This window comes from Platalea leucorodia (genome assembly GCF_965183815.1).
Source record: "Platalea leucorodia genome assembly, chromosome: 7".
Classification (NCBI taxonomy): domain Eukaryota; kingdom Metazoa; phylum Chordata; class Aves; order Pelecaniformes; family Threskiornithidae; genus Platalea; species Platalea leucorodia.
Genome location: NC_138829.1, coordinates 71757033 through 71778130, shown reverse-complemented (window position 1 = coordinate 71778130; position 21098 = coordinate 71757033). Strand labels below are relative to the sequence as shown.

The following is a 21098-nucleotide window of genomic DNA, read 5'->3' as shown; positions in this document are numbered from 1 at the left end:
GATCCCTCCCCAGCCAAAAACATGGATTCAAGGCTCCTTGCCCAGCTGCTGGCCATCACAGAGCTCATCAAAACCCTGTCCTGGAGAGCTCGTCCCTCTGCTAGGTGGCTGGGGGCCGTGGGGATGCCGGGAGCAATGGCTGCGGGCTGGGGAGCGCTGCCTTTGGGCTCTCCCCCTGCCCCGGGGAGCCCAGAGGGGCTTGTTGGGGCAGGAGGGGGTTCAAGGGCACGGAGGAGCTGGAGGATGCTGCAAGGGGCTGGAAACTCCTGTGGTCAGGGTGGGAGTTTGGGGGTGCGGAGGGCTGGGAGGCTGCGTGCCCGTTGGCTCTCACCCCTGAGCTTCCTGCCTTTCTCAGCTACTAATTTTTTACTTTTTTTTTTTTTTTTAAACTCACTGAAACGTAAAAGCTTTGCGCTGTTTGTCTCGCTGCTGAGTCCGGTGGAAAATATCAGAGTGCAAGAGGCAAAAAGGCACACGCAGCCCCCCCGAGCCCCATTTCCTTAGGAAATCAGGCTGCAAAATAAACCCCTGGGTCCGGGATTTTGGGTGCGTATGTGCGCACGCCGGGGGGGAGCCGGTGCGGTAGCCCTGAGCTCGGCTTTGTGCTGGCCCTGGGAGGCTCCGGTGGGTGCTGGTGGGTGCACGACATCCCCCGGCACACGTGGGGCTCGGAGACCCCCATAGCAGGGGGGGGGACCCCAGCTTCAGCAAGGGGCTTTGGTGCCCAGGACCCAACAGAGCAGTGGTGGTGGTGGGGCACGAGGAAAGCCCCCAGGAAGGAGAAGCCGCGCTGGCTGACGGGGATTTTCGTTTCTAAACTGTCGTCATATGATGTGTCTGTTCAGCAGGAATGGGGAACTGGGAGCTGGGGAGGGACAGGAGCGGAGGACGCCCACCCGGCGAGGGGGGCAGCCCGGAGAGGGGCCAAGGGGGACGGAGAAGGGGCCGGGGCAGGACGGGGACCCCTGGCTGCGCTGCCAGCTCGGGGCGGTGAAGGGCAGCAGAGCCGACACCGCGGTGCTGCGGGGCAGGGCATGGCCAGGACGGGGGACGGCGGGGAGCGGAGCTCCTTGCTGGGGGGGACACCCCTCAAGGGGCGCGGGGCGGCGTGCGCGGCCGTGCTGGCGGTGGAAGGTCTGGAGCGGGTGGCTTTTTTCGGCATCACGGCCAACCTGGTGCTCTACCTCACCAGCGGCACCTTCGGCTGGGGGGGCACCCAGGCATCCCGCGCCTGCCTGTTCTTCCTGGGGGCTTCCTACCTGCTCTCGCCCATCGGCGGCTGGCTGGCTGACGTCTACCTGGGCCGCTACGGCACCGTGGTCCTCAGCTTCTTGCTGTACCTGCTGGCGGCGTGCCTGCTGCCCATCACCACATCGCCGGACGGACGCCTTTCAGTGTGTGGGCAGCTGCCTGCCGCCACCATCCGAAACTGCTCTTGGCACCGCGGTGGGACGTGCCGGGGCCAGCCCCCCGAGCAGTACTGTGCCCCCACCATCTACACCGGCCTCCTGGTCTTGGCGCTGGGTGTCAGCTCCGTCAGAGCCAACCTCACCTCCTTCGGCGCCGACCAGGTGAGCGCGGCAGCCGGCGGCATCCTTCTCCCCCTGCCCCTTCCCAACCGGCTCCTCCCGGCCGGGTGCCAAGGACCTGTGGGTCTCCCTTCCCCTTCTGCCAAGCCAAGAGGGGTAGGGTCTCCCACGGGGTGGAGGAGATGTGGTTGCACCCCGTAGATCACCTCCAAACCCTCCGAGACCCCTGGGACATCCTTGCTGGGGGAAGGAGGGAGGGAAGCCGGGAGGTGAGGGGTGGGACGGGGCATGGGAGGGTGGTGGGATGGGGTATGGGGGGACGCGGGAGGGTGGGGGGACAGGGGATGAAGCAGAAGCCCTGCGTTCAGGGCTGAGGTTCGGCGCTGCCGGGGCTGACAGCCGGCCCCGGGGCCCATCCCTCTGCGCTGGCAGGTGAGGGACCGCGGCGGTGACGCCACGCGGCGCTTCTTCAACTGGTTCTACTGGAGCATCAACATCGGGGCTGTCTTCTCCCTCCTGGTGGTGGCCTTCATCCAGCAGAATATCAGCTTTCTGGCTGGTTACCTCATCCCCGTTGCCTGCCTGGCCTTGGCACTCCTCATCTTCCTCCTGGCCACCCCTACCTTCATCACCAAGCCCCCCACGGGCAGCCAGGTCTCTGCCATGATCAAGCTGGCCCTGCAGAGCTGCGGCTGCTCCTGGCTGGCGGGCACTGGGGCCAGGTGAGAAGGATGGGGGGTCTGCGGGGGGCTGAACCCTCCCAGCCCTGGCTTTTCCCAAGCTGTCCCTCTCCCCAGGCTGAGCGCTCACCGGTGGGAGTCCGGGGACCCTCTCCCCAAGAGCAGAGCCCAGCCTGGAGCCCCTTCGCCCGAGGAGGACCTTGCCAACTTCCAGGTGCTGGCCCGGATCCTGCCCGTGATGTTGACCTTCATCCCTTACTGGATGGTCTACTTCCAGGTGAGGTGCGGGGTGGGCTCTGCATCAGGCAGGGACCATCGGTGGTGGCAGGTCTATCCAGGAGCCACCATCCCGCTGCCTTTCAGATGCAGTCGACGTATTACCTTCAAGGTCTGCACCTCCACATCCCCAGCATTTTCCAGCACAGCCAGGACCGCGCCAGCACCCTCCAGGGCTACACGGTGAGGGATGGGGCCGGCACCTGCGTGGACCTGATGGGTGAAGGCTGCGGTGGGAGCCGGGGCATCCCATGAGATGCTGAACTCCCCGCCGCGGGCAAGGGCTGGGGCTTGACCTGCCTCTGCCCTGCAGTTCCCGGATGCCTGGCTGCTCCTGGCCAACGTGGTGGTCTTGCTGGCCTTGGTGCCTCTGAAGGACCACGTCATCGACCCCTTCCTAGCCAGGCGGAGGCTACTGCCCTCGGCACTCAAGCGGATGGCCCTGGGCATGTTCTTCAGCCTCGCCTCCATCCTCGCGGCAGGTAGGACCCGGGCTGGGGTGGGATGCTGCCGCGGGCAGGGACTCGGTGGGTACTCAGCCCCCTGCCCGCATCCCGCAGGCATCCTGGAGCGGGAGCGGCTGCAGTACGTGCGCCGCAACCAGACGGTGTCACAGCTCATCGGCAAGGACCGCTACCTGGCTGCCACGCTGCCCATCTGGTGGCAGGTCCCCCAGTACCTGCTCATCGGCATCAGCGAGCTCTTTGCCAGCATCCCCGGTGAGCTGTGCCCACCCCTCCCTGGCCCCGGGGCATCCACCGCAGCCCCTCCGCCGCAGCGGGTGGGTTTGTCGGAGGATCTCCGAAGGGTTCAAGACATTCCCCATGTTCTCTCTGCTTTCCCGCAGGCCTGGAGTTCGCCTACACCGAGGCCCCCAAATCCATGAAAGGAGCCATCATGGGTCTCTTCTTCTTCATCTCCGGGGTGGGCTCGCTGCTGGGCTCAGGGCTGCTGACCCTGCTCTCGCTGCCCGCCCGCAGGTGGATGCGCTGCCCAGAGGACTACGGTGAGCGCTGGCATGGGGACACGGGTGTCACCTCCTGCTTGGGTGCCGTTGTGGCCAGCGGGGATGGGGTGCAGGACACGGGGGTGTCCTGAGGGCCACCCCCCGGCTCTGACCACCCTCCTGCTGGCAGGGAGCATCAACAGTTGCCGCATGGATAACTACTTCTTCCTGCTGGCGGGGATCCAGTCGGTCACCTGCCTGCTCTTCACCTGGATCTCCAGGCGCTACCAGAGCCAGCCGCCGTGGCCAGGTGCCCCCCACCTCTGCACGGAGCCGGAGGAGGACTGACATGGTGTCACGGGGCGGGGGTGACAGAGCATCACCCCTCTTCCCTGGGGACAGGGATGCTGGTCCCAGTGCTGGCCAGGCAGGACTCCAGGCAGCCAGGAGCGGTCACCCCATCTCTGTGGCCCCACGGGTTTTTGGGGAGCTGCGGGGATGGCTCAAGCCCTGGTGTGGGGCAGAGGGAGGGGGAAGGTTGGGTGGGTGCCAGCCCAGCCGGGAGCAGGGTGACAGAGGGAGGGGTGTCTCCTGCTGTCACCCAGGGTGATTTAGGGGTCTCTCGGGACAGATTGGGGGGCTAGGGGGGTAGTGGAGGGGTGGAAATCCCCATGGCATCCCTGAATAAAGGGACCTGCTGGCCCATTGCCTGTGGCTGCAATTGCAGGAGGGACACTTTGGGGGGACAAAGCCGTTGCGGGGGGGACACGCAGGACCAGGCAGGGACGGGCTGCTCCCTGGTCCTGGGTGCTGGACGGGCCGAGGAGGAGGAAGGCGGCAGCCCCTTCCCCATGGCAGGACAGGGCGTGAGGGATCTCCTTCCTCCAAGGTCACCCAGCTGGGCTAGGGCCAGGACCGGCCCCCGAGCCCTTCCCGTGACCAGCTCCCACGTTCGTCCCCATGTGGAACCAACGTCAAGGGCATGTGCCCGTCCCCAGAAGCCCAGCGGGCTCGGCCGTGCCTGGCAGAGCTGGTCCCTGCTGGCAACACCGCCGTGATGCCTCCATCCTCCATCCCTCCGCCATCCCTGCCGCCCCCGCCCAACGGCGGCACGATGCGACCTGCCGGTACCCGGCGGTGGGAGCAGACACCATGGCGTGGGGGCTGCCCAGCTTTTTTAAATATTTTATTTTTGTAACAACGTCAGAATTAAAAATCTTCCATAAATAACAGCCCCTCACAGCAGCCCCTTTCCCGGGGCGGTACAGGTAGAAAATGCCAGTCGTACAAAACGGATGCGTGGCCAGGGTGAAGGTGGGGAGGGCGCGCGCCCCCCTCCTCCCCGTGGCGCGGGTGGGGTGGGGGGTACGGGACCCTCCCTGGGATCAGACCACAGGACTCATCATCATCATCACTATGAACACAATGTCGTAATGAGACCCAAAGCAGTAAGGGCACCCCGGCTTCCTCCCCAGTGCCACTGAGGCGGGGGGGTTGCCACGGACCCCCAGGAGGGGGATGCTCTGAGCTGGGTGGAGACCCCCCCTCTGTGGGCATCTGGGGCTGGTCCCTTGGGTGGCCCCGCTGGGGCAGGGCTCAGGCCACCAGGAGGGACAAGCAGTGGTCCCCGGGAGCAGCACAGCCCGCCACAGGCAGGGGAAGGGGGGACATGTCCCCCCAGGGTGGCACGGGGAGAAGGTCGGTCCCTTACTGGTTTGCCCGGGGCTGGGGGGCCGGGGGCCGCCCCCCGGGGTCAGGAGCTGCCCCGGATCCTCTCCATGTAGCTCCTGAGCTCCTCGGGGTCCCGCAGCCCCATGTCCTCGCACACCCAGCGGATGTCATCCTCGCTGGCCACCAGGATGGATTGGACGTTGGGGGCGGGCTGGGGGGGCTCCTCGGGGACCCGGGGGGGCGCGAAGGTGACAAATTCCACCCGCTTCCTCCGGCCGCCCCCCGGCGTACCCCTCTCCTTGCGGGGCAGGGGACCCCCGGGTGTTGGGGTGCTGGGGGGACCCCCAGCGTCGGAGCCCGGCGCGGTGCCCGGTGGCACCCCACAGCAGCAGCGCTTGGCCTCAGTGCCTGCCTCGGGGGCCGGTGGCTCGGGCTGCTGGCGGTCCAGTTGCCGGCTCAGCTCCTCCTGGTCGGTGCCCAGCCAGACCCAGTTGTGGGGCTGCGGAGCCGAGGGGGCCGCGCCGGCGTCCGGCAGCTCCTTCTGCTGGTACCGCAGGACGAAGAAGATGCAGTTGACGAGGAAGATGAAGATGGCCAGGCAGAAGACGCCCAGCAGGACGTACATGCCGATCTCCAGGTCAGTCACCCGCTCAGGAGCCTTCACCATCTCATCCTCCTCCTCTTCGTCCCTGCCAGCGCGGTTGTGGCCATAGCCTTCCTCCTCCTCCTCTGAGGAAGACCCCAGCCCCTGGAGCTTGGTGGAGGCAGGTCCTACGCCAGCAGGGTCTCTCCGCCGCGGCTCGCTGGCCGCCGTCACCGCCTCCCCCGACATGGCCCCCTCGGCCCGTGGGAAGGGTGAGCTGGGCCGGAGGCGGCCACCGCGGGGCCGGGGGCTACCAGGGGTAGGGGCACGCCGGCCAGACCCCACCTCAAGCCAGGCGGTGCCAGTGGCCAGCGCGGCTGCCCGGTGCCGGCCCCGGCGGCAGGCGTCTGGGGGGTGCAGGCTGAGCTGCAGCAGAGCCCCCCGCCCCAGCCCCTCCGCCACCACCCACGGGCGAGCAGCGGGGACACGGGGCGAGCCCCCGACGGTGGCCACGGTGGGGTCCAGCGAGGTCACGGTCAACGCCGCGTCCTGCCAACCGTACAGCTCCAGCGGGGCCAGCGTGTGGTCGGAGAAGGACAGCCAGACGGACAGCGTCGCCTCCTGTCAAGGATGCCGGGCAAGATGGCACTGGGGGGGACTGGGCACCCCCCCAAGCACCCAGGATCAGCCCCCCGCACCCCTCTCACCTGCTTGGGGGCACGCAGGGTGCCCGTCCCTTGGGCGGTGGCGGTGACCACGCTGGGGTGGCCCGGCTCTGCCCGCAGCGTCAGGGACAGCTCTGACACCACCTGGGCGTGCAGCTCCGTCACCGTCACCTTCTCCTCCGACACCACCAGCATCTGCTCCCCCAGGATGGAGTCCGAGAGCGGGGAGCGGACCTGCGGGCACGGGGGGCACCGGAGAGACCTTGTGAGCCCCCAAACTTCATGGCCTCCATGCCTCTGTCCTCTACCTGCCCTGTCTTTGCCCCCCCGCCCTGCTTTTCCCTCTCTCCAGCCCCTGCATCCCTCAGCTCCCCCTGGGACCCCTTCCAGCCCCCCACTTCCCTCCATCCTTCCCCTGCATCCCCCCATCTCTTCTCTGCCCCCAGGAACCCCTCCAGAGCTCCCCATCTCCCTCCCTCTGCCCCAGGACCCCCTCCAGCCCCCTCATCTCCCTCCCTCTGCCCCCAGGACCCCCTCCAGCCCCCTCATCTCCCTCCCTCTGCCCCCAGGACCCCCTCCAGCCCCTCTCATCTCCCTCCCTCTGCCCCCGCACCCTCCCAACTCCCCCCAGGACCCCCCAGCTCCCCTCTGCCCCTAGGACACCCCTCCACCCCCTGCATCTCCCCCCAAAAGACGAGCCCCCAAGCCTACCTCCACGGAGGTGACGCCAGGCTCCCGGCCGACCACCACGGTGCCCCCCTCCAGCGAAGCCACGCGAGGGTCCTGCACCCGGGTCCGGTCGGCCACCAGGTGGGTGACATCCAGGAGCCAGTCGGGGCCGGGCAGGTAAGCGAGGTGATGGCCACCGTCGAGCGGGTGGGCCACGAAGTGTGCCAGGACCCTCACCGCCGTCCGCTGGTACTGGGGCCGGCAGCCCCGCGCCCGCCGCTCAGCCTCCTCCCCGGGCTCCTCCGCCTCTGCCGGGGCGCTGCGGGGTGACGGGGACACCGGTGTCACCGGACCTGCAGGGCTCAGTGGGGCTTCTGGGGTGTGTGCCACGGGGGGATGTGTCACGAATGCGTGGGGGCTCAGCGGGGGCAGCAGTGCCCACCCCAAGCATGGTGGGGATCAGTGGGGCAGGGACATGTGTCACGAGTACCGTGGGGCTCAGCAGGGCAGGGGTGCATCTCATGGGTGCCACGGGGCTAGCGGGGCAGGGATGCACACTGGAACGCCAGTTCAGCGGAGCGGTGGCACACGTCACGAGCGCAGTGGGGCTCAGTACCCACTGCCGGCTCCCTCCTCACCCGCCGCCGCGGTGGCAGGGACCCCCCGGGGCACTGGGCTCACCTCTCGGGGCCGCCGGGCAGGCGCCAGCCCCGCACTTGCTCCAGCGCGGTGTCGCCCAGTTGGACGCGCAGGGGCAGCAGCGGTGCCCAGACGGTGAAGCGCAGCGAGGCGTGCAGGCGCCGGGACCAGAAGTCCACCCGTGCCCCCCGTGCCCCCCGGCTCTCCTTGCCCCCCACGAACACAGCGTCACAGGCATCCGAGACCTGGGTGGGGGGCACGGAGAGGAGCAGGGGGAGCGGGCAGCCCCCGGGCAGGGTAGGGAGGACACCGGGGGGACACTGGGGCCCCACTCACCTGTAGCACCTGCTTGTCGGCCGACTCGCAGCCCGGCGGCTCGGTGAGCTCGGCCACGCCGCCTCCCGCCTCCACCGCCACCAGCTTCACCGGTATGGCACGGGGGACCCCAGTCAGCGGGGCCGTGTTCAAGATTTCCAGCTCCTGCGGGGCAGAGCGGGGCTCAGCACATGGCCCCGTGGGGCCGGGGGGAGCCGGGGTGGGGGGCACCCACCTGCACCAGGGGAACGAGGGCACGGACGTCCCGCTCCGACACCTGGATCTCCCACACCAGTTTGTCCTTCTGGGCCTCAGGGTCCTGGCCGGGGTACTCCACCTGCCAGGTGAGGGGCCGCGCCGGCGCCAGCCCCCCGGTCCCGTTCTCCACCGCCAGGTCCAGGTGCAGGAACGCGGCGGAGTCGGCCGCCCTGTGCCACCGCACGGGGGTCGGGGCTGCCCCGTGCCCCCCAGCCCTCCCACTGGGGCATACTGGGATGGGAGTGGTGCAATGCACAGGTCCCCCTGCTCTGACTGCGCCATACGGGGATGGGAGCAGTGTAACACCAAAGTCCCCCTACTCTGACTGGGCCATACTGGGATGGGAGTGGTGCAACGCACAGGTCCCCCTGCTCCAACTGGGCCATACTGGGACAGGGGTGATGCAATGTACAGGTCCCCCTGCTCCAACCAGGTCATACTGGGATGGGGGCAGTGTCATGCACAGGTCCCCTTTGCTCTGACTGGGCACTACTGGGCTGCACTGGGCCCCCATGCAGAAGCCCCCTCCCATACCGGGGGTCCCCAAGGACCAGGGCAGCTACCTCCAGCCGCCGCGGGCGTCCCCGCTCCGCCGGCAGGTCACCACGGCCGTCGAGTGCTTGGGACCCCGGCTGCGCTCCAGCTGGGCGGTCCAGGAGGTGGGGGACCCAGGGCGGGCGCCCACCACTTGCAGCCCCTTCTTCGCCTTGATCCTGCCAGCGGGACTCCCGTCACACAGCGTCCCCCTCCCAGCACCCGCCACCCTCCGCGGGGGTCCCCTGCCCGCCCGGGGGGGGTCTCACCGAAGCGTCAGCTGGTCGGCGGTGAAGTTGTGCCGTACGGCGAGGGTGGCAGTGAAACGCTGTCCCGGGCGTAGCGTGGCATCGGGCACCCGCAGCAGCACCTTGTCATCCAGCCGTACCTCCTGCCGCCGCGCCGGCTCGGCCGCCCGCAGCTCCAGTGTGCCCAAGTACCATGGTGCCTCCCCACCGCGGCTCCGCTCCCGGCCCCCGGCGCGGCCGCACTCTGCCGGTCCCACCACACCGTAGTGCAGCTCGGCCGGCTCGGGGGGCTCAGGGTGCCCGGGGGCCTCGGCCGCCCGGCGGCGGCTGCGTGAGGCTGGGGATGCCGGGGAGAACCAGCGCGGGGGGATCTCCAGCTCCACCACGCAGACGCCCAGGGGTGCCTGGAGGGGAGAGCAGGGCCCCAGCTCAGGGGGGGCCAAGTGGGGTGACCCCCCAGCGGGGAGGGCTCCATCCCCGGTGGGTGGCACTGACCTGCAGGCGGCACGTCCCACGGGCCACCCGGCCCCGGTGGTGTGCGTGGAGGGTGACGCAGGGCAGCTCCCCAGGGTGGTCCCGCTGCCCGGGGTGGTCCCGCTCCCCGGGGTGGTCCCGCTGCCCAGGCAGCCAGTCGGGACCCTGCAGGTGGAAGAGGACGCGGGCGAAGGGCTCGGTTGGGGACACGGCGCTCTCGAGGGAGACGGCACGGATGGCCCAGGCTGCCGAACCGTCCCTCCCCGGAGGGTTCTCGGTGGGCACCTCCTGCAAAGAGACAGGGATGGTGGCAGGGGGGGCCCAGGGGACGGTGGGGGGCACCCACAACCGGGCGGCAGGGGTGGCGAGGGCCATTTTACCTGCCGGGTGCTGAAGGGCGGGTAGGTGGCCTGGAAGAGGGGCTGCGCGGCAGAGCCGTGCCGCAGCAGCAGGAAGGTCTCAGTGCGGGCGTGCAGGGAGGCGTTGGCGGGCAGGTCCTGGTCTGCCCGCTGCAGCCGGTAGTACTCGGGCACGCCGAGCACCTCCAGGTCCGCCGGCAGGTAGACGGGGTCGGGGGGGTCCCTCGCTGCGGGGACAGGGGCTGTGTCACCGGCCTCGGTGGCCACGGAGGGAAAGGGCTGCCCCGGGGTGGCTGAGCGGGGGTCTCGGTGCCCACCTCCGGCTCTGAGGCTTGGTGCCTCCAGAAGAAAGCCGGCTTCGGCGCTGCCGCGGCACCACGCAGCCCTCCTCGGGGACAGGGTCACCCCCGCGTCCCCGGAGGTTGTCCCTTGGGTGATGTGGCCCCCTCACGGCCCCCTGTGCCCCCCAGGCACCCCAGCAGAGCCAGGGCCAGCGCTGGGGGTCCGGCACGGGTGCCAGCACGGTTCCCCCCAGGCTTGGCTGCTCCCCACTAACGAAGCGGCGTTCGTCAGGCTGCCCCGCTCTGCCAGCGGCGCGGGGATCCGCTCCCCTGGTTGGTCCCGCAGGGTGGGATCCAGGATCAGGGCATCCGGATCACCGGGATCCCCGTGCTCGCGGAACAGATCCCGCCAGGATGCCCGGGCAGGGCTCACCCACGAGCCCGGGGACAGATCCCACCCGATCCACAGCTCCCTGTGGGCATGGGCAGGGGCAGATCCCCGGGGCAGATCCCGGGGGATCCGGTGAGCGGGGAGAGGACCGAGGCAGATCCCGGGTTCCCGTGGGCCGGGAAGCGGATCCCCTCGGACTGCAGGGATCCCGGGTGGACGCGGCGGAGATTCCTCCCCCCCCCCCCCGCCGAGATCACGGCGGATCCTTGGGGGATCCCCTCCGGATCGCGGGGGGATCCCGCGCGGTGGAGGGGGTCGCGGCGGCGGGGTGGGGGGGTCGCGGATCCCGGCGATCCCGAATGCGGGATCCCGTCGGGAGCGGCTCCACGGGGGATCCCCCGCGATCGGGTGCGGAGCCGGGCTCGGGGCCGCCGGCGGTGCCGGTGCCGGTGCCGGTGCCGGTGCCGGTGCGCTCACCTGAGGCGCAGAGCAGGGCGGCGGCCAGCAGCGCCAGCCGGGGCCCCGGGGCCGGGGCCGGTGCGGGGGCCATGGCCGGGAGGGCTCCGCGGCGCGTCCGTGCGAGCGCCGCCGCCGCTCCCGTCCCTCCGCCTCCGCGCCCAGACAATGGGGCCGGGGCGGGACCGGCACCGGCGCCGCCTCGTCCCGCCGGGTCCTAAACCCCGGCCCTGCCCGCCCTGCGCAGCGCCGAGCACCGCTGCGGCCCCAGCCCCGCTCCCCAGCCCCAGCCCTGCTCCCCAAACCCAGCCCCGCTCCCCATTCCTGCTCCCTATCCCCATCCCTGCTCCCCAAACCCGTACCTGCTCCCCAAACCTGTCCCCGCTCCCCAAACCCAGCCTCGCTCCCCATTCCTGCTCCCTATACCTGCTCCCCAAACCTGTCCCCGCTCCCCAAACCCAGCCCCGCTCCCCATTCCTGCTCCCTATCCCCATCCCTGCTCCCCAAACCCATCCCTGCTCCCCAAACCTGTCCCTGCTCCCCAAACCCAGCCCCGCTCCCCAGCCCTGCTCCCCAGTCCCAGCCCTGCTCCCCAAACCTGTCCCTGCTCCCCAAACCCAGCCCTGCTCCCCATTCCTGCTCCCTATCCCCATCCCTGCTCCCCAAACCCATCCCTGCTTCCCAAACCTGTCCCTGCTCCCCAGCCCTGCTCCCCATCCTGGCTCCCCATCCCACTCCTCATCCCCATCTCTGCTCCCCATCCTGCTCCCCAAACCCCCCCCTGCTCCCCATTCCCATCCCCATCCCCGCTCCCCGTCCCCTTCCCTGCTCCAGGGCACAGCGCCGGGCACAATGGGCCGTGTTGAGAGACCCCCGAGCAGGGAGGGGGCTCTCACACTGCCTGGTGCCCATCCTTCCCTGTCCCACCCCAATTAAGGCAACTGGGGGGCACTGGGAGGGACTGGGAACACAAGAGGGACTGGAGGAGGGCAGATGTGGCCGGGGGCATGGAGCCGGCAGGAGGGAGGTACAGCAGCCGGCCGCAGGGCAGCGGGGACGGCTGGAGGGCGATGGGGACATGGAGAAGGGGCCAGATCCTGGCACGGATAAACCCCCCCCTTCCTCCTCCTCCTCCTCCTCCTCCTCCTCCGTGCTTGGCACCGGCCTCGGCAAACAGAGGGAGAGGGACAGGCGCAGGGCAAGCGTGTGGCACCCTCCCTGTGCCCCAGAAACGAGCCACGCGTGCCCCCCACGCCTGCCCAGCCCGAGTGGGGTGCAGGGGTCCGGGCAGCCCCCCGAGGGGAGCCCCCAGGCTCCCGGCTCGCAGCGGGCAGCCTGCTCGCCGTGCCCCTTCCCTGCGGGGAGAACAGCCGAGCCAGGCCGGGATAAAACCGTATTTATTCAGAACCACATATCAAAACAGTTTAAAAAGCAGCTTAAAACCCAAGGACTGACAGCGCGGGGCCCCAGGGGGGCTGCGTCCCCCCCTGCCTGAGCAGAGCCCCCGTTTTGGGCTGGGGAGATGCCCGGAACGGGGAGCGGGTTCCCCTCTTTGTGCCGAGCTGCCGCCGCCGCCGGAGCTGGACGGGCACAGCAGCCACCAGGCTGGGCAAGGAGGGACGGGGATGCTCGCCCACCGCCCCGTGGCGGGCCTGGATTTGGGGCTGGGGGCTGCCAGGGCCATGGGGGGACCCCCTCCCTGGGGGAAGGCAGTCTTGGCTCACACGAAGGCACTGTGGCGTGGGAGCAGGGCTCCAGTTTTGGGGGTGCTGCACTGAAGGGGGGGCCCTTTGTGCCCCCAGTGGGACGGGGGGGCTCCCAGGCTGGCATCCACCCCCGGGCAGGGGGCTAAGGGGAGCAGGGCCCCCAGGAAGAAGCGGGGCAGCGGTGGGGGGCGGCGGAAGGGACGTGGGGGCTCAGCAGGGAGGACGCATGCTTGGGGGGGACAGGGTGCGCTGGGGACGCTGCAGCGGGGTGGGCTGTCCCCTGGGGGGGGGTTCACTCCTCCCGGTTACGGGGGCCCCCCCACTTCTGCCGTCGCCGCAGCTCCTCCACCTTCCACTCCAGGCTGCGAACGGCAGCATCCAGCTGGGTGCTGGGGCTGGGGGACCCCACCAGACGCCCCAGAAGGGCGTAGAGCACCCACAGCCCCAGCAGCATCCCCGCCTGCACCGTGGGGCTCTCCTGGGAGGCCGCGACGTGGAAGAAGGCACCCAGAAAACAGCAGAGCTTCACCCAGCGGAGCGCGGGCAGCAGTAGCCCCCGTAGCCACGACAGTAGCCAGGAGCCCAGCAGGGCGGCCAGCCCCCACAGCAGCACCCGCCGCACCTCGCCGGGGCTCAGCGCCGCCGCACGCACCAGCCGGTCCCCTGGGAAGGGAGGCGGGTGTCACCGGCGGCACGGCCACGGCGGTGGCGCTGGGGCTGGGTGCCAAACCCGTCCCGTAGCCGGGCCGCCGCTCCGCGACCCCCCAGCTCACCGCTGATGCCAGAGGCGGCCAGGAGATCCCCGAGGATCCTGCAGAGCGTGGTCAGGGCCACCGAGATCCCCGAGGACACGACCCAGAGAGTGGCGGCGAGGCTCTGCGGGGAGAAACAGGGCCGGGGGGGTTGGCGGCCGGTGAGTGGGACGCAGCCCCCGTGGGACAGGAGGGGGACACCGGGGATGGCTGAGACCTCACCTCGGCCACCAGCCGCAGGGGCTGGGAGCCCACCCAGCTCTCCAGGGTCTCCCAGGCGGCTCGGCCCAGCCGCGACAGCAGGTCATCGGCGGCAGCGGCATGGCCACGAAAGCTGTCCTGGCCGCGAAAGCCGTCCTGGCCACGAAAGCCGTCCTGGCCGTCCTCCGCCCGGTCCCCCGCCACCGCCATGAGGAAGGGGACCCACAGCAGCACGGCCAGCAGAGCCCGGCGCCCCGCGTCGCCCTCCATTTTGGGTCCTGCCTGCGACCTGGGGTCTCTGCGGGGAGAGGGAGAGCGGGGTGGGAGCCGTGCGGGACCCCTCCGTGCCGGGGCCACCGTGCTGCCAACCGTAAGCGGCAGCGCTGGCACCGGCCCAGAACCGTCGCCGGGGGACGGCCGGGGGGGCCGGAGGCAGCGGGGTCCCCTCCGCTGGCCTTTGGGGTCCCCCGGGCGGGAGGGACGTCCCCCCCCGGGGCTGAGCTGGCCCGGGGCCACCGCGGCTATCTTTAGGACGAGGCCGCGGCGCCTGCCCTGCCCAAGGGCACAGGCCGGGGTGGGGGGACCCCGGCACCCCCGGAGGGAGCGGGGTGCTCGGGGATGGGGCTCAGCCATCGCTGTCCCTCCCCAGGAGACCCCAACCCCCCCCCCCCGGGCACCCCACTCCCCCCGGCCCCCCCCGGGCGCCCTCTCCAGTCCCCGGTGCCCCGTTCCCCCTCTCGCTGGGGACCCCTCACACCCCGGGGAGGGGGGGGGGGGGGCTCCCCTTGCCCCCCCCCGGTCCCTAGGACCCCCCCTCCCTCCCTCCTTCTCCCCCTGACTGCCCCCACCCCAATCTCCCCGGGACCCCCCACCCTCGGGACCCCCCATTCCAGGGACCCCCCACCCCCAGCACCCCCCCCACCCCCTGGATCCCCATTCCAGGGATTCCCCCCCATCCCCGGGACCCCCCACCCTGGGACCCCCCACCCTAGGACCCCCATTCCCGGGATCCCCCACCCCCGGGATCCACCCATTCCCGGGACGCTCCTATTCCCGGGATCTCCCATCCCCGGGACCCCCACCCGCGGGACCCCCCCCATCGCCAGGACCCCCCAATCCCCAGGACCCCCCATTCCCGAGACCCCCCCATCCCCCGGATCCCCATTCCCAGGATCCCTCCCCTCCGGGCCCCCCCCTCCCGCCTATTCCCCCCCCGGGTCCCCCCAAACCCGCCCCCCCCCCCCCCGCCGTCTCCCCCCGGGGTCCCCCCCCCCGCCCCCGGTCCCCCCTCGGCGGAGCAGCGCTCACCGCCACCGCACGGGGGCGCTGCGGAGCTAGGCGGGCCGCAGCGCGCGGACGAGCCCTAACATCCGCCCGCCGCCGCGGGGCACGACGGGAGTTGTAGTCCGGAGCCGCCCCGCGCCCCGTTGCATGCCGGGAACCGGTCGCTATGGCAACGCCCCCCAACGCGGGTGGGGGGGCCGTGGCGGGAGGCGCCGTTCCCGGTGGGAGGGCGTGGCGCGGTGCATGCCGGGAGCGCTTCCGTTTCCGGTAACGGCGGCGCCCGCGTGAGCCGTTAGGAGGCTCGCGGCGGCCTTCTCGCGCCGCCCGGAACCGGAACCAGAACCGAAAAACGCGAACCGGAACCGGAGAGATTCGTAACCGGAACGTCGCGGTCACCCGGTGTCCGCCATGGCCCTCATCTGCTCCAGTGAGTGCGGAGGCCGCGGAGGAGGCCCCGCGGCGGGGGGAGCGGTTACCGGGGGGGTCCCCGGGCTGTGGCGTCCCCGGTGCTCGATGGGGGGGGGGGGCTCCTCGGTACCGTAACCCGCTCCCCTCCCGTTCTCCCAGTTTCCAACGAGGTCCCCGAGCACCCCTGCGTCTCCCCGGTCTCCAACCACGTCTACGAGCGGCGGTTGATCGAGAAGTACATCGCGGAGAACGGCACCGACCCCGTTAACAACCAACCCCTCTCCGAGGAGCAGCTCATCGACATCAAAGGTACCGGCATTCTGCCGGTGATCCCGGGGGGGAGGCAGCGGGATCCCCCCGCACCGGGAGAGAGCTGGTCGGCAGCCGGCTGAATACGAGCCCAGGTGGTCAAGAAGGCCCGTAGCCTCCTGGCTTGTATCAGGAATAGTGTGGCTAGTGGGCTAGGGAAGGGGTCGCCCCCCTGGGGAGGCCGCCCCTCGAATGCTGTGCTCAGCGCTGGGCCCCGCACCCCAAGGCGGCCATGGAGGGGCTGGAGCGTGGCCAGAGCAGGGCAGCGAGGCTGGGGCAGGGGCTGGAGCACAAGGCTGGGGAGGAGCGGCTGGGGGAGCTGGGGGGGCTCAGCCTGGAGAAGAGGAGGCTGAGGGGAGCCCTCATCGCTCTCTGCAACGGCCTGAAAGGAGGCTGGAGCCGGGGGGGTCGGTCTCTGCTCCCCAGGAACAAGCGATGGGACGAGAGGGAACGGCCTCAAGCTGCACCAGGGCAGGGTTGGGGTGGGTATTAGGAAAAACTTCTTCCCCCAAAGGGCTGTCAGGCCCTGGCCCAGGCTGCCCAGGGCAGGGGCTGAGTCCCCATCCCTGGGGGGATTTAAAAGCCGGGGAGATGTGGTGCTTGGGGATATGGTTTAGTGGTGGACTTGGCAGTGCTGGGTTAGCGGTTGGACTCGATGATCTTAAAGGTCTTTTCCAACCTAAACGATTCTACGATTCCGTTGGTCAGCAATGCTCTCCCCAATAGCCAAACCATCAGCCTGACGCGGCCGGAAAGCAGAGCCGAGGGGCTCGGGGTGCTGGGGGGTGCAGAGACAGCGATGCGGTTGTCTGAAGGGGTTGACGGGAGCGTTGAGGATGCGGTTGATGTGTTCACGCTGTCTCGTTGGCAGTCGCCCACCCGATCCGGCCCAAGCCTCCCTCTGCCACAAGCATCCCAGCCATCCTGAAAGCCCTCCAGGATGAGTGGGTAAGCACTGGGGCACGGCAGGGAACGGAGCTGAGCGCTGGCAGCTGCCTGCGCTGAGGCTAACGCCTTTTCCCTGCCTGCCTGACTCTGCCTCGTCCCGTTAGGATGCCGTCATGCTGCACAGCTTCACCCTCCGCCAGCAGCTGCAGACTACGCGCCAGGAGCTGTCCCACGCGCTCTACCAGCACGACGCCGCCTGCCGCGTCATCGCTCGGCTCACCAAGGAGGTCACCGCCGCCAGAGAAGGTGACGGGGGGTGGGGCGAGCAACGTGTGGCCCAGCAGCGGGTAGTTTGGGTAACGATGGCTGCACTGGACGCCGTCACCTTTCCCCTTCGAGCGATTGTTAAACTCACAGCCGTTCTCTGCCTCCGCAGCTTTGGCGACTCTGAAGCCGCAGGCTGGCCTCATCGTGCCCCAGACGGTGCCGTCCTCCCAGCCAAACGTGGCGGTGAGTCCCCGCTGCCCCTCTCGGCGCTTTTCCCCTCGATCCCCCACTGCCAATCTCCGCTCCTGTCCCCTCTCTTCCTCCTCTGGCTGTAACCAGCTCCTTTCTCTGTCCCGTGCAGGGAGCTGGGGAGTCGATGGATCTGGGAGAGCTTGCGGGCATGACCCCCGAGATCATCCAGAAGGTAAAGGGTCTCCCACTTGCGCTGCCGCAGCCTTCGGCAGCACCTTTTCTCCAGCCTCCCCTCGTGGGAGCCCCAGTCAGCCTGTGACCACCCTTCTCTTCTTTTCCAGCTTCAAGACAAGGCTACGGTGCTGACCACGGAGCGTAAGAAGGTGAGCGGCCCCGTTTCCCTCTGAAGATACCATGGCAGCCAGGACGTGCCGTGCTCCGAGCGAGGCCGATGTTTATCTCCACACCGTTTTCCTTTTGCAGAGAGGCAAGACGGTTCCGGAGGAGCTGGTGAAGCCGGAGGAACTCAGCAAGTACCGGCAGGTCGCCTCGCATGTGGTGAGTGCCATGATGCGGGCAGGGGCTCCAAAACTCCCCGGTGTAGCTGGGCACGCGGGCCTCTCCTGTGCCGCTTCGCAGCCTCAAGGAGCGATGGATTTACTGCTGGGCAGAGCGAGGAGAGGGCCGTGACTCTCCGTGCCGCAGCCCACAGGGATTAGATGCGGCACAGGCTCCTGCTGTTGGAATGAAACACCCTGGCCTCCCTCAAGGGCCTCTTAATTCCCTTTGGGGGCGTTTTCTTGCTTGCGGCATTAATCTGGCGTCCTCCTACCTCGCGCAGGGGCTGCACAGCGCCAGCATCCCAGGGATCCTTGCCTTGGACCTCTGTCCTTCTGACACCAACAAGATCCTCACCGGTAAGGGAGCCTCCTCCGCTTGCTGGGGATTGTGTGGTGTCAGCTCAGAGCCCGCAGCTGCCTGGGAGCGGGACCCTATCTCTGTGCTTTTGCGGGATAGAGGTGGAGCAAGGGGCACGAGGGATTCTCTCACCTGATGGCAGAGCTCCTCAGGACAGCGGTCCCCAGGAAAGGTGGGTGGATTTGAACTTGGTTGGCCACAGATTCCCATCTCTCACCGCTCCCTGCTTTGTTTTCCAGGTGGGGCTGATAAAAACGTCATCGTCTTTGACAAGAGCTCGGAGCAGATCCTGGCGACACTCAAGGGACACTCCAAGAAGGTTACCAGTGTTGTCTTCCACCCCTCTCAGGTGCGCACAGGCCCGTGTTCAGCCTCTTCCCTCATAGCCAGGCTGCCCCAGATTGGGTTTTCTGGGCCGTCTTCTGGTGTTCTGTTCTGGTGGGCTCTCCGCCTCGTGCAGCCTGGTGCTGGGCCAGTTCTTGCCTGTAGAAACCTTTCTCCGATGGAGAAGCGAAGCTCTTTTGATGTTAATTTCCCTTCTCCATTCCTCGGCTAGGACTTGGTGTTCTCAGCTTCTCCCGATGCAACTATCCGGATCTGGTCTGTGCCCAACGCCTCGTGCGTCCAGGTCATCCGTGCCCACGAGGGCTCTGTCACGGGGCTGAGCCTCCACGCGACCGGCGACTACCTCCTCAGCTCTTCTGATGACCAGGTGAGAGCCAGCCCCGGGCCGCAGACCCCTCCTCTGCTTCTTCTCTCTCTGTACTCAACGTGCCATTCCTCTCTTCCAGTACTGGGCTTTCTCGGATATCCAGACAGGCCGTGTCCTCACCAAGGTGACGGATGAGAGCTCCGGCTGTGGTAAGGCTTACGGCTGAGTATCCTCACCCTGCGGGGCCGCTGCGAGCATGGAGAGGAGGGATTTTTCTGCCTGTGGGTCCCTGGGCTCCTGGAGCTCAGAAGAACTCTGCGGGGAGCCTGCTAACAGGGTCAGAAAGTCTCCCTAACTCTCCAAAACTCTCCCCCTGTGTCTCTGCAGCTCTCACCTGCGCTCAGTTCCACCCGGACGGGCTCATTTTTGGAACAGGGACGATGGACTCTCAGATCAAGATTTGGGATCTGAAGGTAGGGCTGGCCCTGGGTGCGTGGGGGGCGACGGGGAGGCAGCGTGGCGGGGGTGTGCTCGGTTTGGTGCCCAGCAGAGCCTTCAGTCCAAGGCGCGGCGCAGTTTTTCCCCAAAAATACAAAGCTTCAGCTCAAGAGCGGCCGCTTCTGGCGCCGTAGCTGGTGATGGGGGGCGTTATCTTGTGACGAGGGGGCGTTTGCTGCATCCCCAAGAGAATCGGTGAGGAACAGGAGGGTTCGCAGGCCGGCCGCTGCTGCGGGATGAGTCTGTGCTGGGTGTGCGTGGGCCTTGCTCAGGCCCACGGCTGTGAATTTGCAGCGCAGGAGCAGCTCCAGCTGTCAGCAGGTTGGCTCTATCGTCCCCCACCAGCCTGTCGAGCTGTAGTTCAGGGCCGCAAAGAGCGCGTGGAAGCAGCTCAGTCTCTGTTCCCCTATCTGCCTGTTAACTCTGAAGCAGACTGATGATACAGACCCACATAGGCCGCCTGCCCGCCCAGCTGCGGTTGCAAGGATCTGCTCTCGGATCTCCCGGCCGCGAGGGCGCTGCGGTTCCCTGCCGGCAGCCTCTCTCTAACTGCCCTTATCCCCAGGAACGCACCAACGTGGCCAACTTCCCGGGGCACTCGGGCCCCATCACCAGCATCGCCTTCTCCGAGAACGGCTACTACCTGGCCACGGCAGCGGACGACTCCTCTGTCAAGCTCTGGGACTTGCGTAAGCTCAAGAATTTCAAGACGTTGCAGCTGGACAATAACTTTGAGGTGCGTGACTGCCCCATTTTTCCCCCGATGGGCAGGCTCCGCTCCCAGCGTCCGCTGTCCCAGGCCTTCTCCTGCCTATGCTCTGCTTTGGGGGAGCCTGAAGCGGAGGTGCTGCCCCGCCAGCACCCCGAAAAGCCATTTGGAGCTTTCTTGACCTTGTCTGAAGCCTCGTTGCCCTTCTCCTCTACAGGTGAAGTCTCTCATTTTCGACCAGAGCGGTACCTACCTGGCCCTGGGCGGGACGGACGTCCAGATCTACATCTGCAAGCAGTGGACGGAAATCCTCCACTTCACAGGTGAGGGGCTGTGGGAGGGCGGAGGTGAGAGGGGAGGCGCGTAGGTCCCTTTTTGGGGAGAGAAAACGCTCTCCTGGGTCTGCAGAGCGAGCCGTGGGGTGCAAAGCGCCGCCCACCCCATCGGCGCTCGGTGCCGTAACCGCGTTTTTCCTCCCCAGAGCACAGCGGCCTCACCACGGGAGTGGCTTTTGGCCACCACGCCAAGTTCATTGCCTCAACGGGCATGGACCGGAGCCTGAAGTTCTACAGCCTGTAGCCCCGCACGTGGGGCCGAGGTCTCGCTGCCGTGCTGGGGTTCGGGGTGGGAGGGCGGGAGGGAATATCGGGGCGGCGGGGAGGGAGGGAGGGAGGCAAGCGGTTCGTTACTTCTCCGGGCTCCCCTGCGGTAGCTGTTGGCAGAGGAGAAGTTGGATGTCGCCTTCCCTGTGCTTTATGGATTTGTTTGGTTTAGTTTTTCTTCTTTTTCAGTTTCGTGTGTGTCTTTTTCTGGCTTTAGATTCTGTTTTCTGTGCTTGTAACCGACGCAACAAAAGGCTTCAAGCCCGGCGCTGGTGGATGGTTGTGGCCGGGATCGTGGCGGGGATGTGCGGAAGGAGGGAGGGAGGGGAAGATCGTGCAGGTTTTGTAAGCAGTTATCTAGTTTCGTTATGGAAATAAAGAACTATTCACCGTAGTGGTGCGTGCCAGCGCCTGTCGTCCCGGGGGTGAGGAAGGCTCCTGCGATGGGCTGGGGTGGAGCTCAGAGGAGAGGAGGCTCCGACCGAGCAGGCAGAAGCGTGGGGTGGGATCGGGGGGCTGAGGGGGGAGCTGTGGGTGCTGCCAGCTCCGGGATGGGGACAGGGGACCCCTAAGGACAAACCACCACCACAGCCTCCAGTTTGAGCCGTGCTATGCACTGGTTTATTTTTCCAGCTTGCCCGGAGATGACAGGCGGCATCTGGCTGGAGGCAGGAGCTGCGTAGGAGGAAGAGGAGGAGAGTTAGTTGGAGCTGGGATGAAGGGGCAGTTTAGGGAGTG

General features: G+C 68.2%; 4 protein-coding genes across 4 annotated transcripts; 2 read left to right on the top strand and 2 right to left on the bottom strand.

Annotated features, from left to right (window-relative positions):
* Nucleotides 1-1034: 1034 nt before the first annotated feature.
* SLC15A3 (solute carrier family 15 member 3) lies at nt 1035-3779 on the top strand (the record flags this gene model as incomplete). The annotated part of the gene is made up of 8 exons (XM_082317316.1): nt 1035-1571; nt 1962-2251; nt 2327-2486; nt 2573-2668; nt 2799-2967; nt 3046-3204; nt 3333-3491; nt 3622-3779. 8 exons carry the CDS (start codon nt 1035-1037, stop codon nt 3777-3779), a joined length of 1728 nt encoding a protein of 575 aa, XP_082173442.1.
* Nucleotides 3780-4683: 904 nt separating this feature from the next.
* On the bottom strand, nt 4684-11100 carry TMEM132A (transmembrane protein 132A). Its single transcript, XM_082318612.1, has 11 exons — nt 10996-11100; nt 9868-10073; nt 9509-9775; nt 9035-9417; nt 8795-8944; nt 8209-8401; nt 7995-8138; nt 7701-7903; nt 7062-7338; nt 6393-6584; nt 4684-6306 (listed from the first exon to the last, which is right to left on the bottom strand). Exons 1-11 carry the CDS (start codon nt 11066-11068, stop codon nt 5185-5187), a joined length of 3210 nt encoding a protein of 1069 aa, XP_082174738.1. The 5' UTR covers nt 11069-11100; the 3' UTR covers nt 4684-5184.
* A 1254-nt stretch (nt 11101-12354) lies between these two features.
* On the bottom strand, nt 12355-15078 carry TMEM109 (transmembrane protein 109). Its single transcript, XM_082317634.1, has 4 exons — nt 14942-15078; nt 13655-13931; nt 13454-13556; nt 12355-13343 (listed from the first exon to the last, which is right to left on the bottom strand). The coding sequence occupies exons 2-4, from the start codon at nt 13901-13903 to the stop codon at nt 12973-12975; spliced, it is 723 nt and encodes a 240-aa protein (XP_082173760.1). The 5' UTR covers nt 13904-13931; nt 14942-15078; the 3' UTR covers nt 12355-12972.
* A 111-nt stretch (nt 15079-15189) lies between these two features.
* PRPF19 (pre-mRNA processing factor 19) lies at nt 15190-20376 on the top strand. The gene is made up of 16 exons (XM_082317633.1): nt 15190-15344; nt 15485-15634; nt 16506-16582; nt 16687-16828; nt 16959-17032; nt 17151-17213; nt 17323-17364; nt 17465-17539; nt 17823-17898; nt 18139-18248; nt 18456-18611; nt 18691-18760; nt 18939-19024; nt 19615-19785; nt 19976-20081; nt 20240-20376. The coding sequence occupies exons 1-16, from the start codon at nt 15326-15328 to the stop codon at nt 20335-20337; spliced, it is 1515 nt and encodes a 504-aa protein (XP_082173759.1). The 5' UTR covers nt 15190-15325; the 3' UTR covers nt 20338-20376.
* The last annotated feature ends 722 nt before the right edge of the window (nt 20377-21098 follow it).

Bases quoted from the DNA above. Each gene is read 5' to 3' on its own strand.
- TMEM132A (XM_082318612.1), bottom strand. From the start codon at position 11,068: ATGGCCCCCGCACCGGCCCCGGCCCCGGGGCCCCGGCTGGCGCTGCTG. The intron at 7,339-7,700 runs GTGAGCCCAGTG...GTCACCCCGCAG, and splicing joins CTGCCCGGCGGCCCCGAGAG to CGCCCCGGCAGAGGCGGAGG. The intron at 6,307-6,392 runs GTGAGAGGGGTG...CATCCTTGACAG, and splicing joins CCCTGCGTGCCCCCAAGCAG to GAGGCGACGCTGTCCGTCTG.
- PRPF19 (XM_082317633.1), top strand. The intron at 16,583-16,686 runs GTAAGCACTGGG...TCGTCCCGTTAG, and splicing joins AAGCCCTCCAGGATGAGTGG to GATGCCGTCATGCTGCACAG. The intron at 20,082-20,239 runs GTGAGGGGCTGT...TTTCCTCCCCAG, and splicing joins GGAAATCCTCCACTTCACAG to AGCACAGCGGCCTCACCACG.
- TMEM109 (XM_082317634.1), bottom strand. From the start codon at position 13,903: ATGGAGGGCGACGCGGGGCGCCGGGCTCTGCTGGCCGTGCTGCTGTGG. The intron at 13,557-13,654 runs GTGAGGTCTCAG...TTCTCCCCGCAG, and splicing joins CCCTGCGGCTGGTGGCCGAG to AGCCTCGCCGCCACTCTCTG. The intron at 13,344-13,453 runs GTGAGCTGGGGG...CTCCCTTCCCAG, and splicing joins GGCCGCCTCTGGCATCAGCG to GGGACCGGCTGGTGCGTGCG.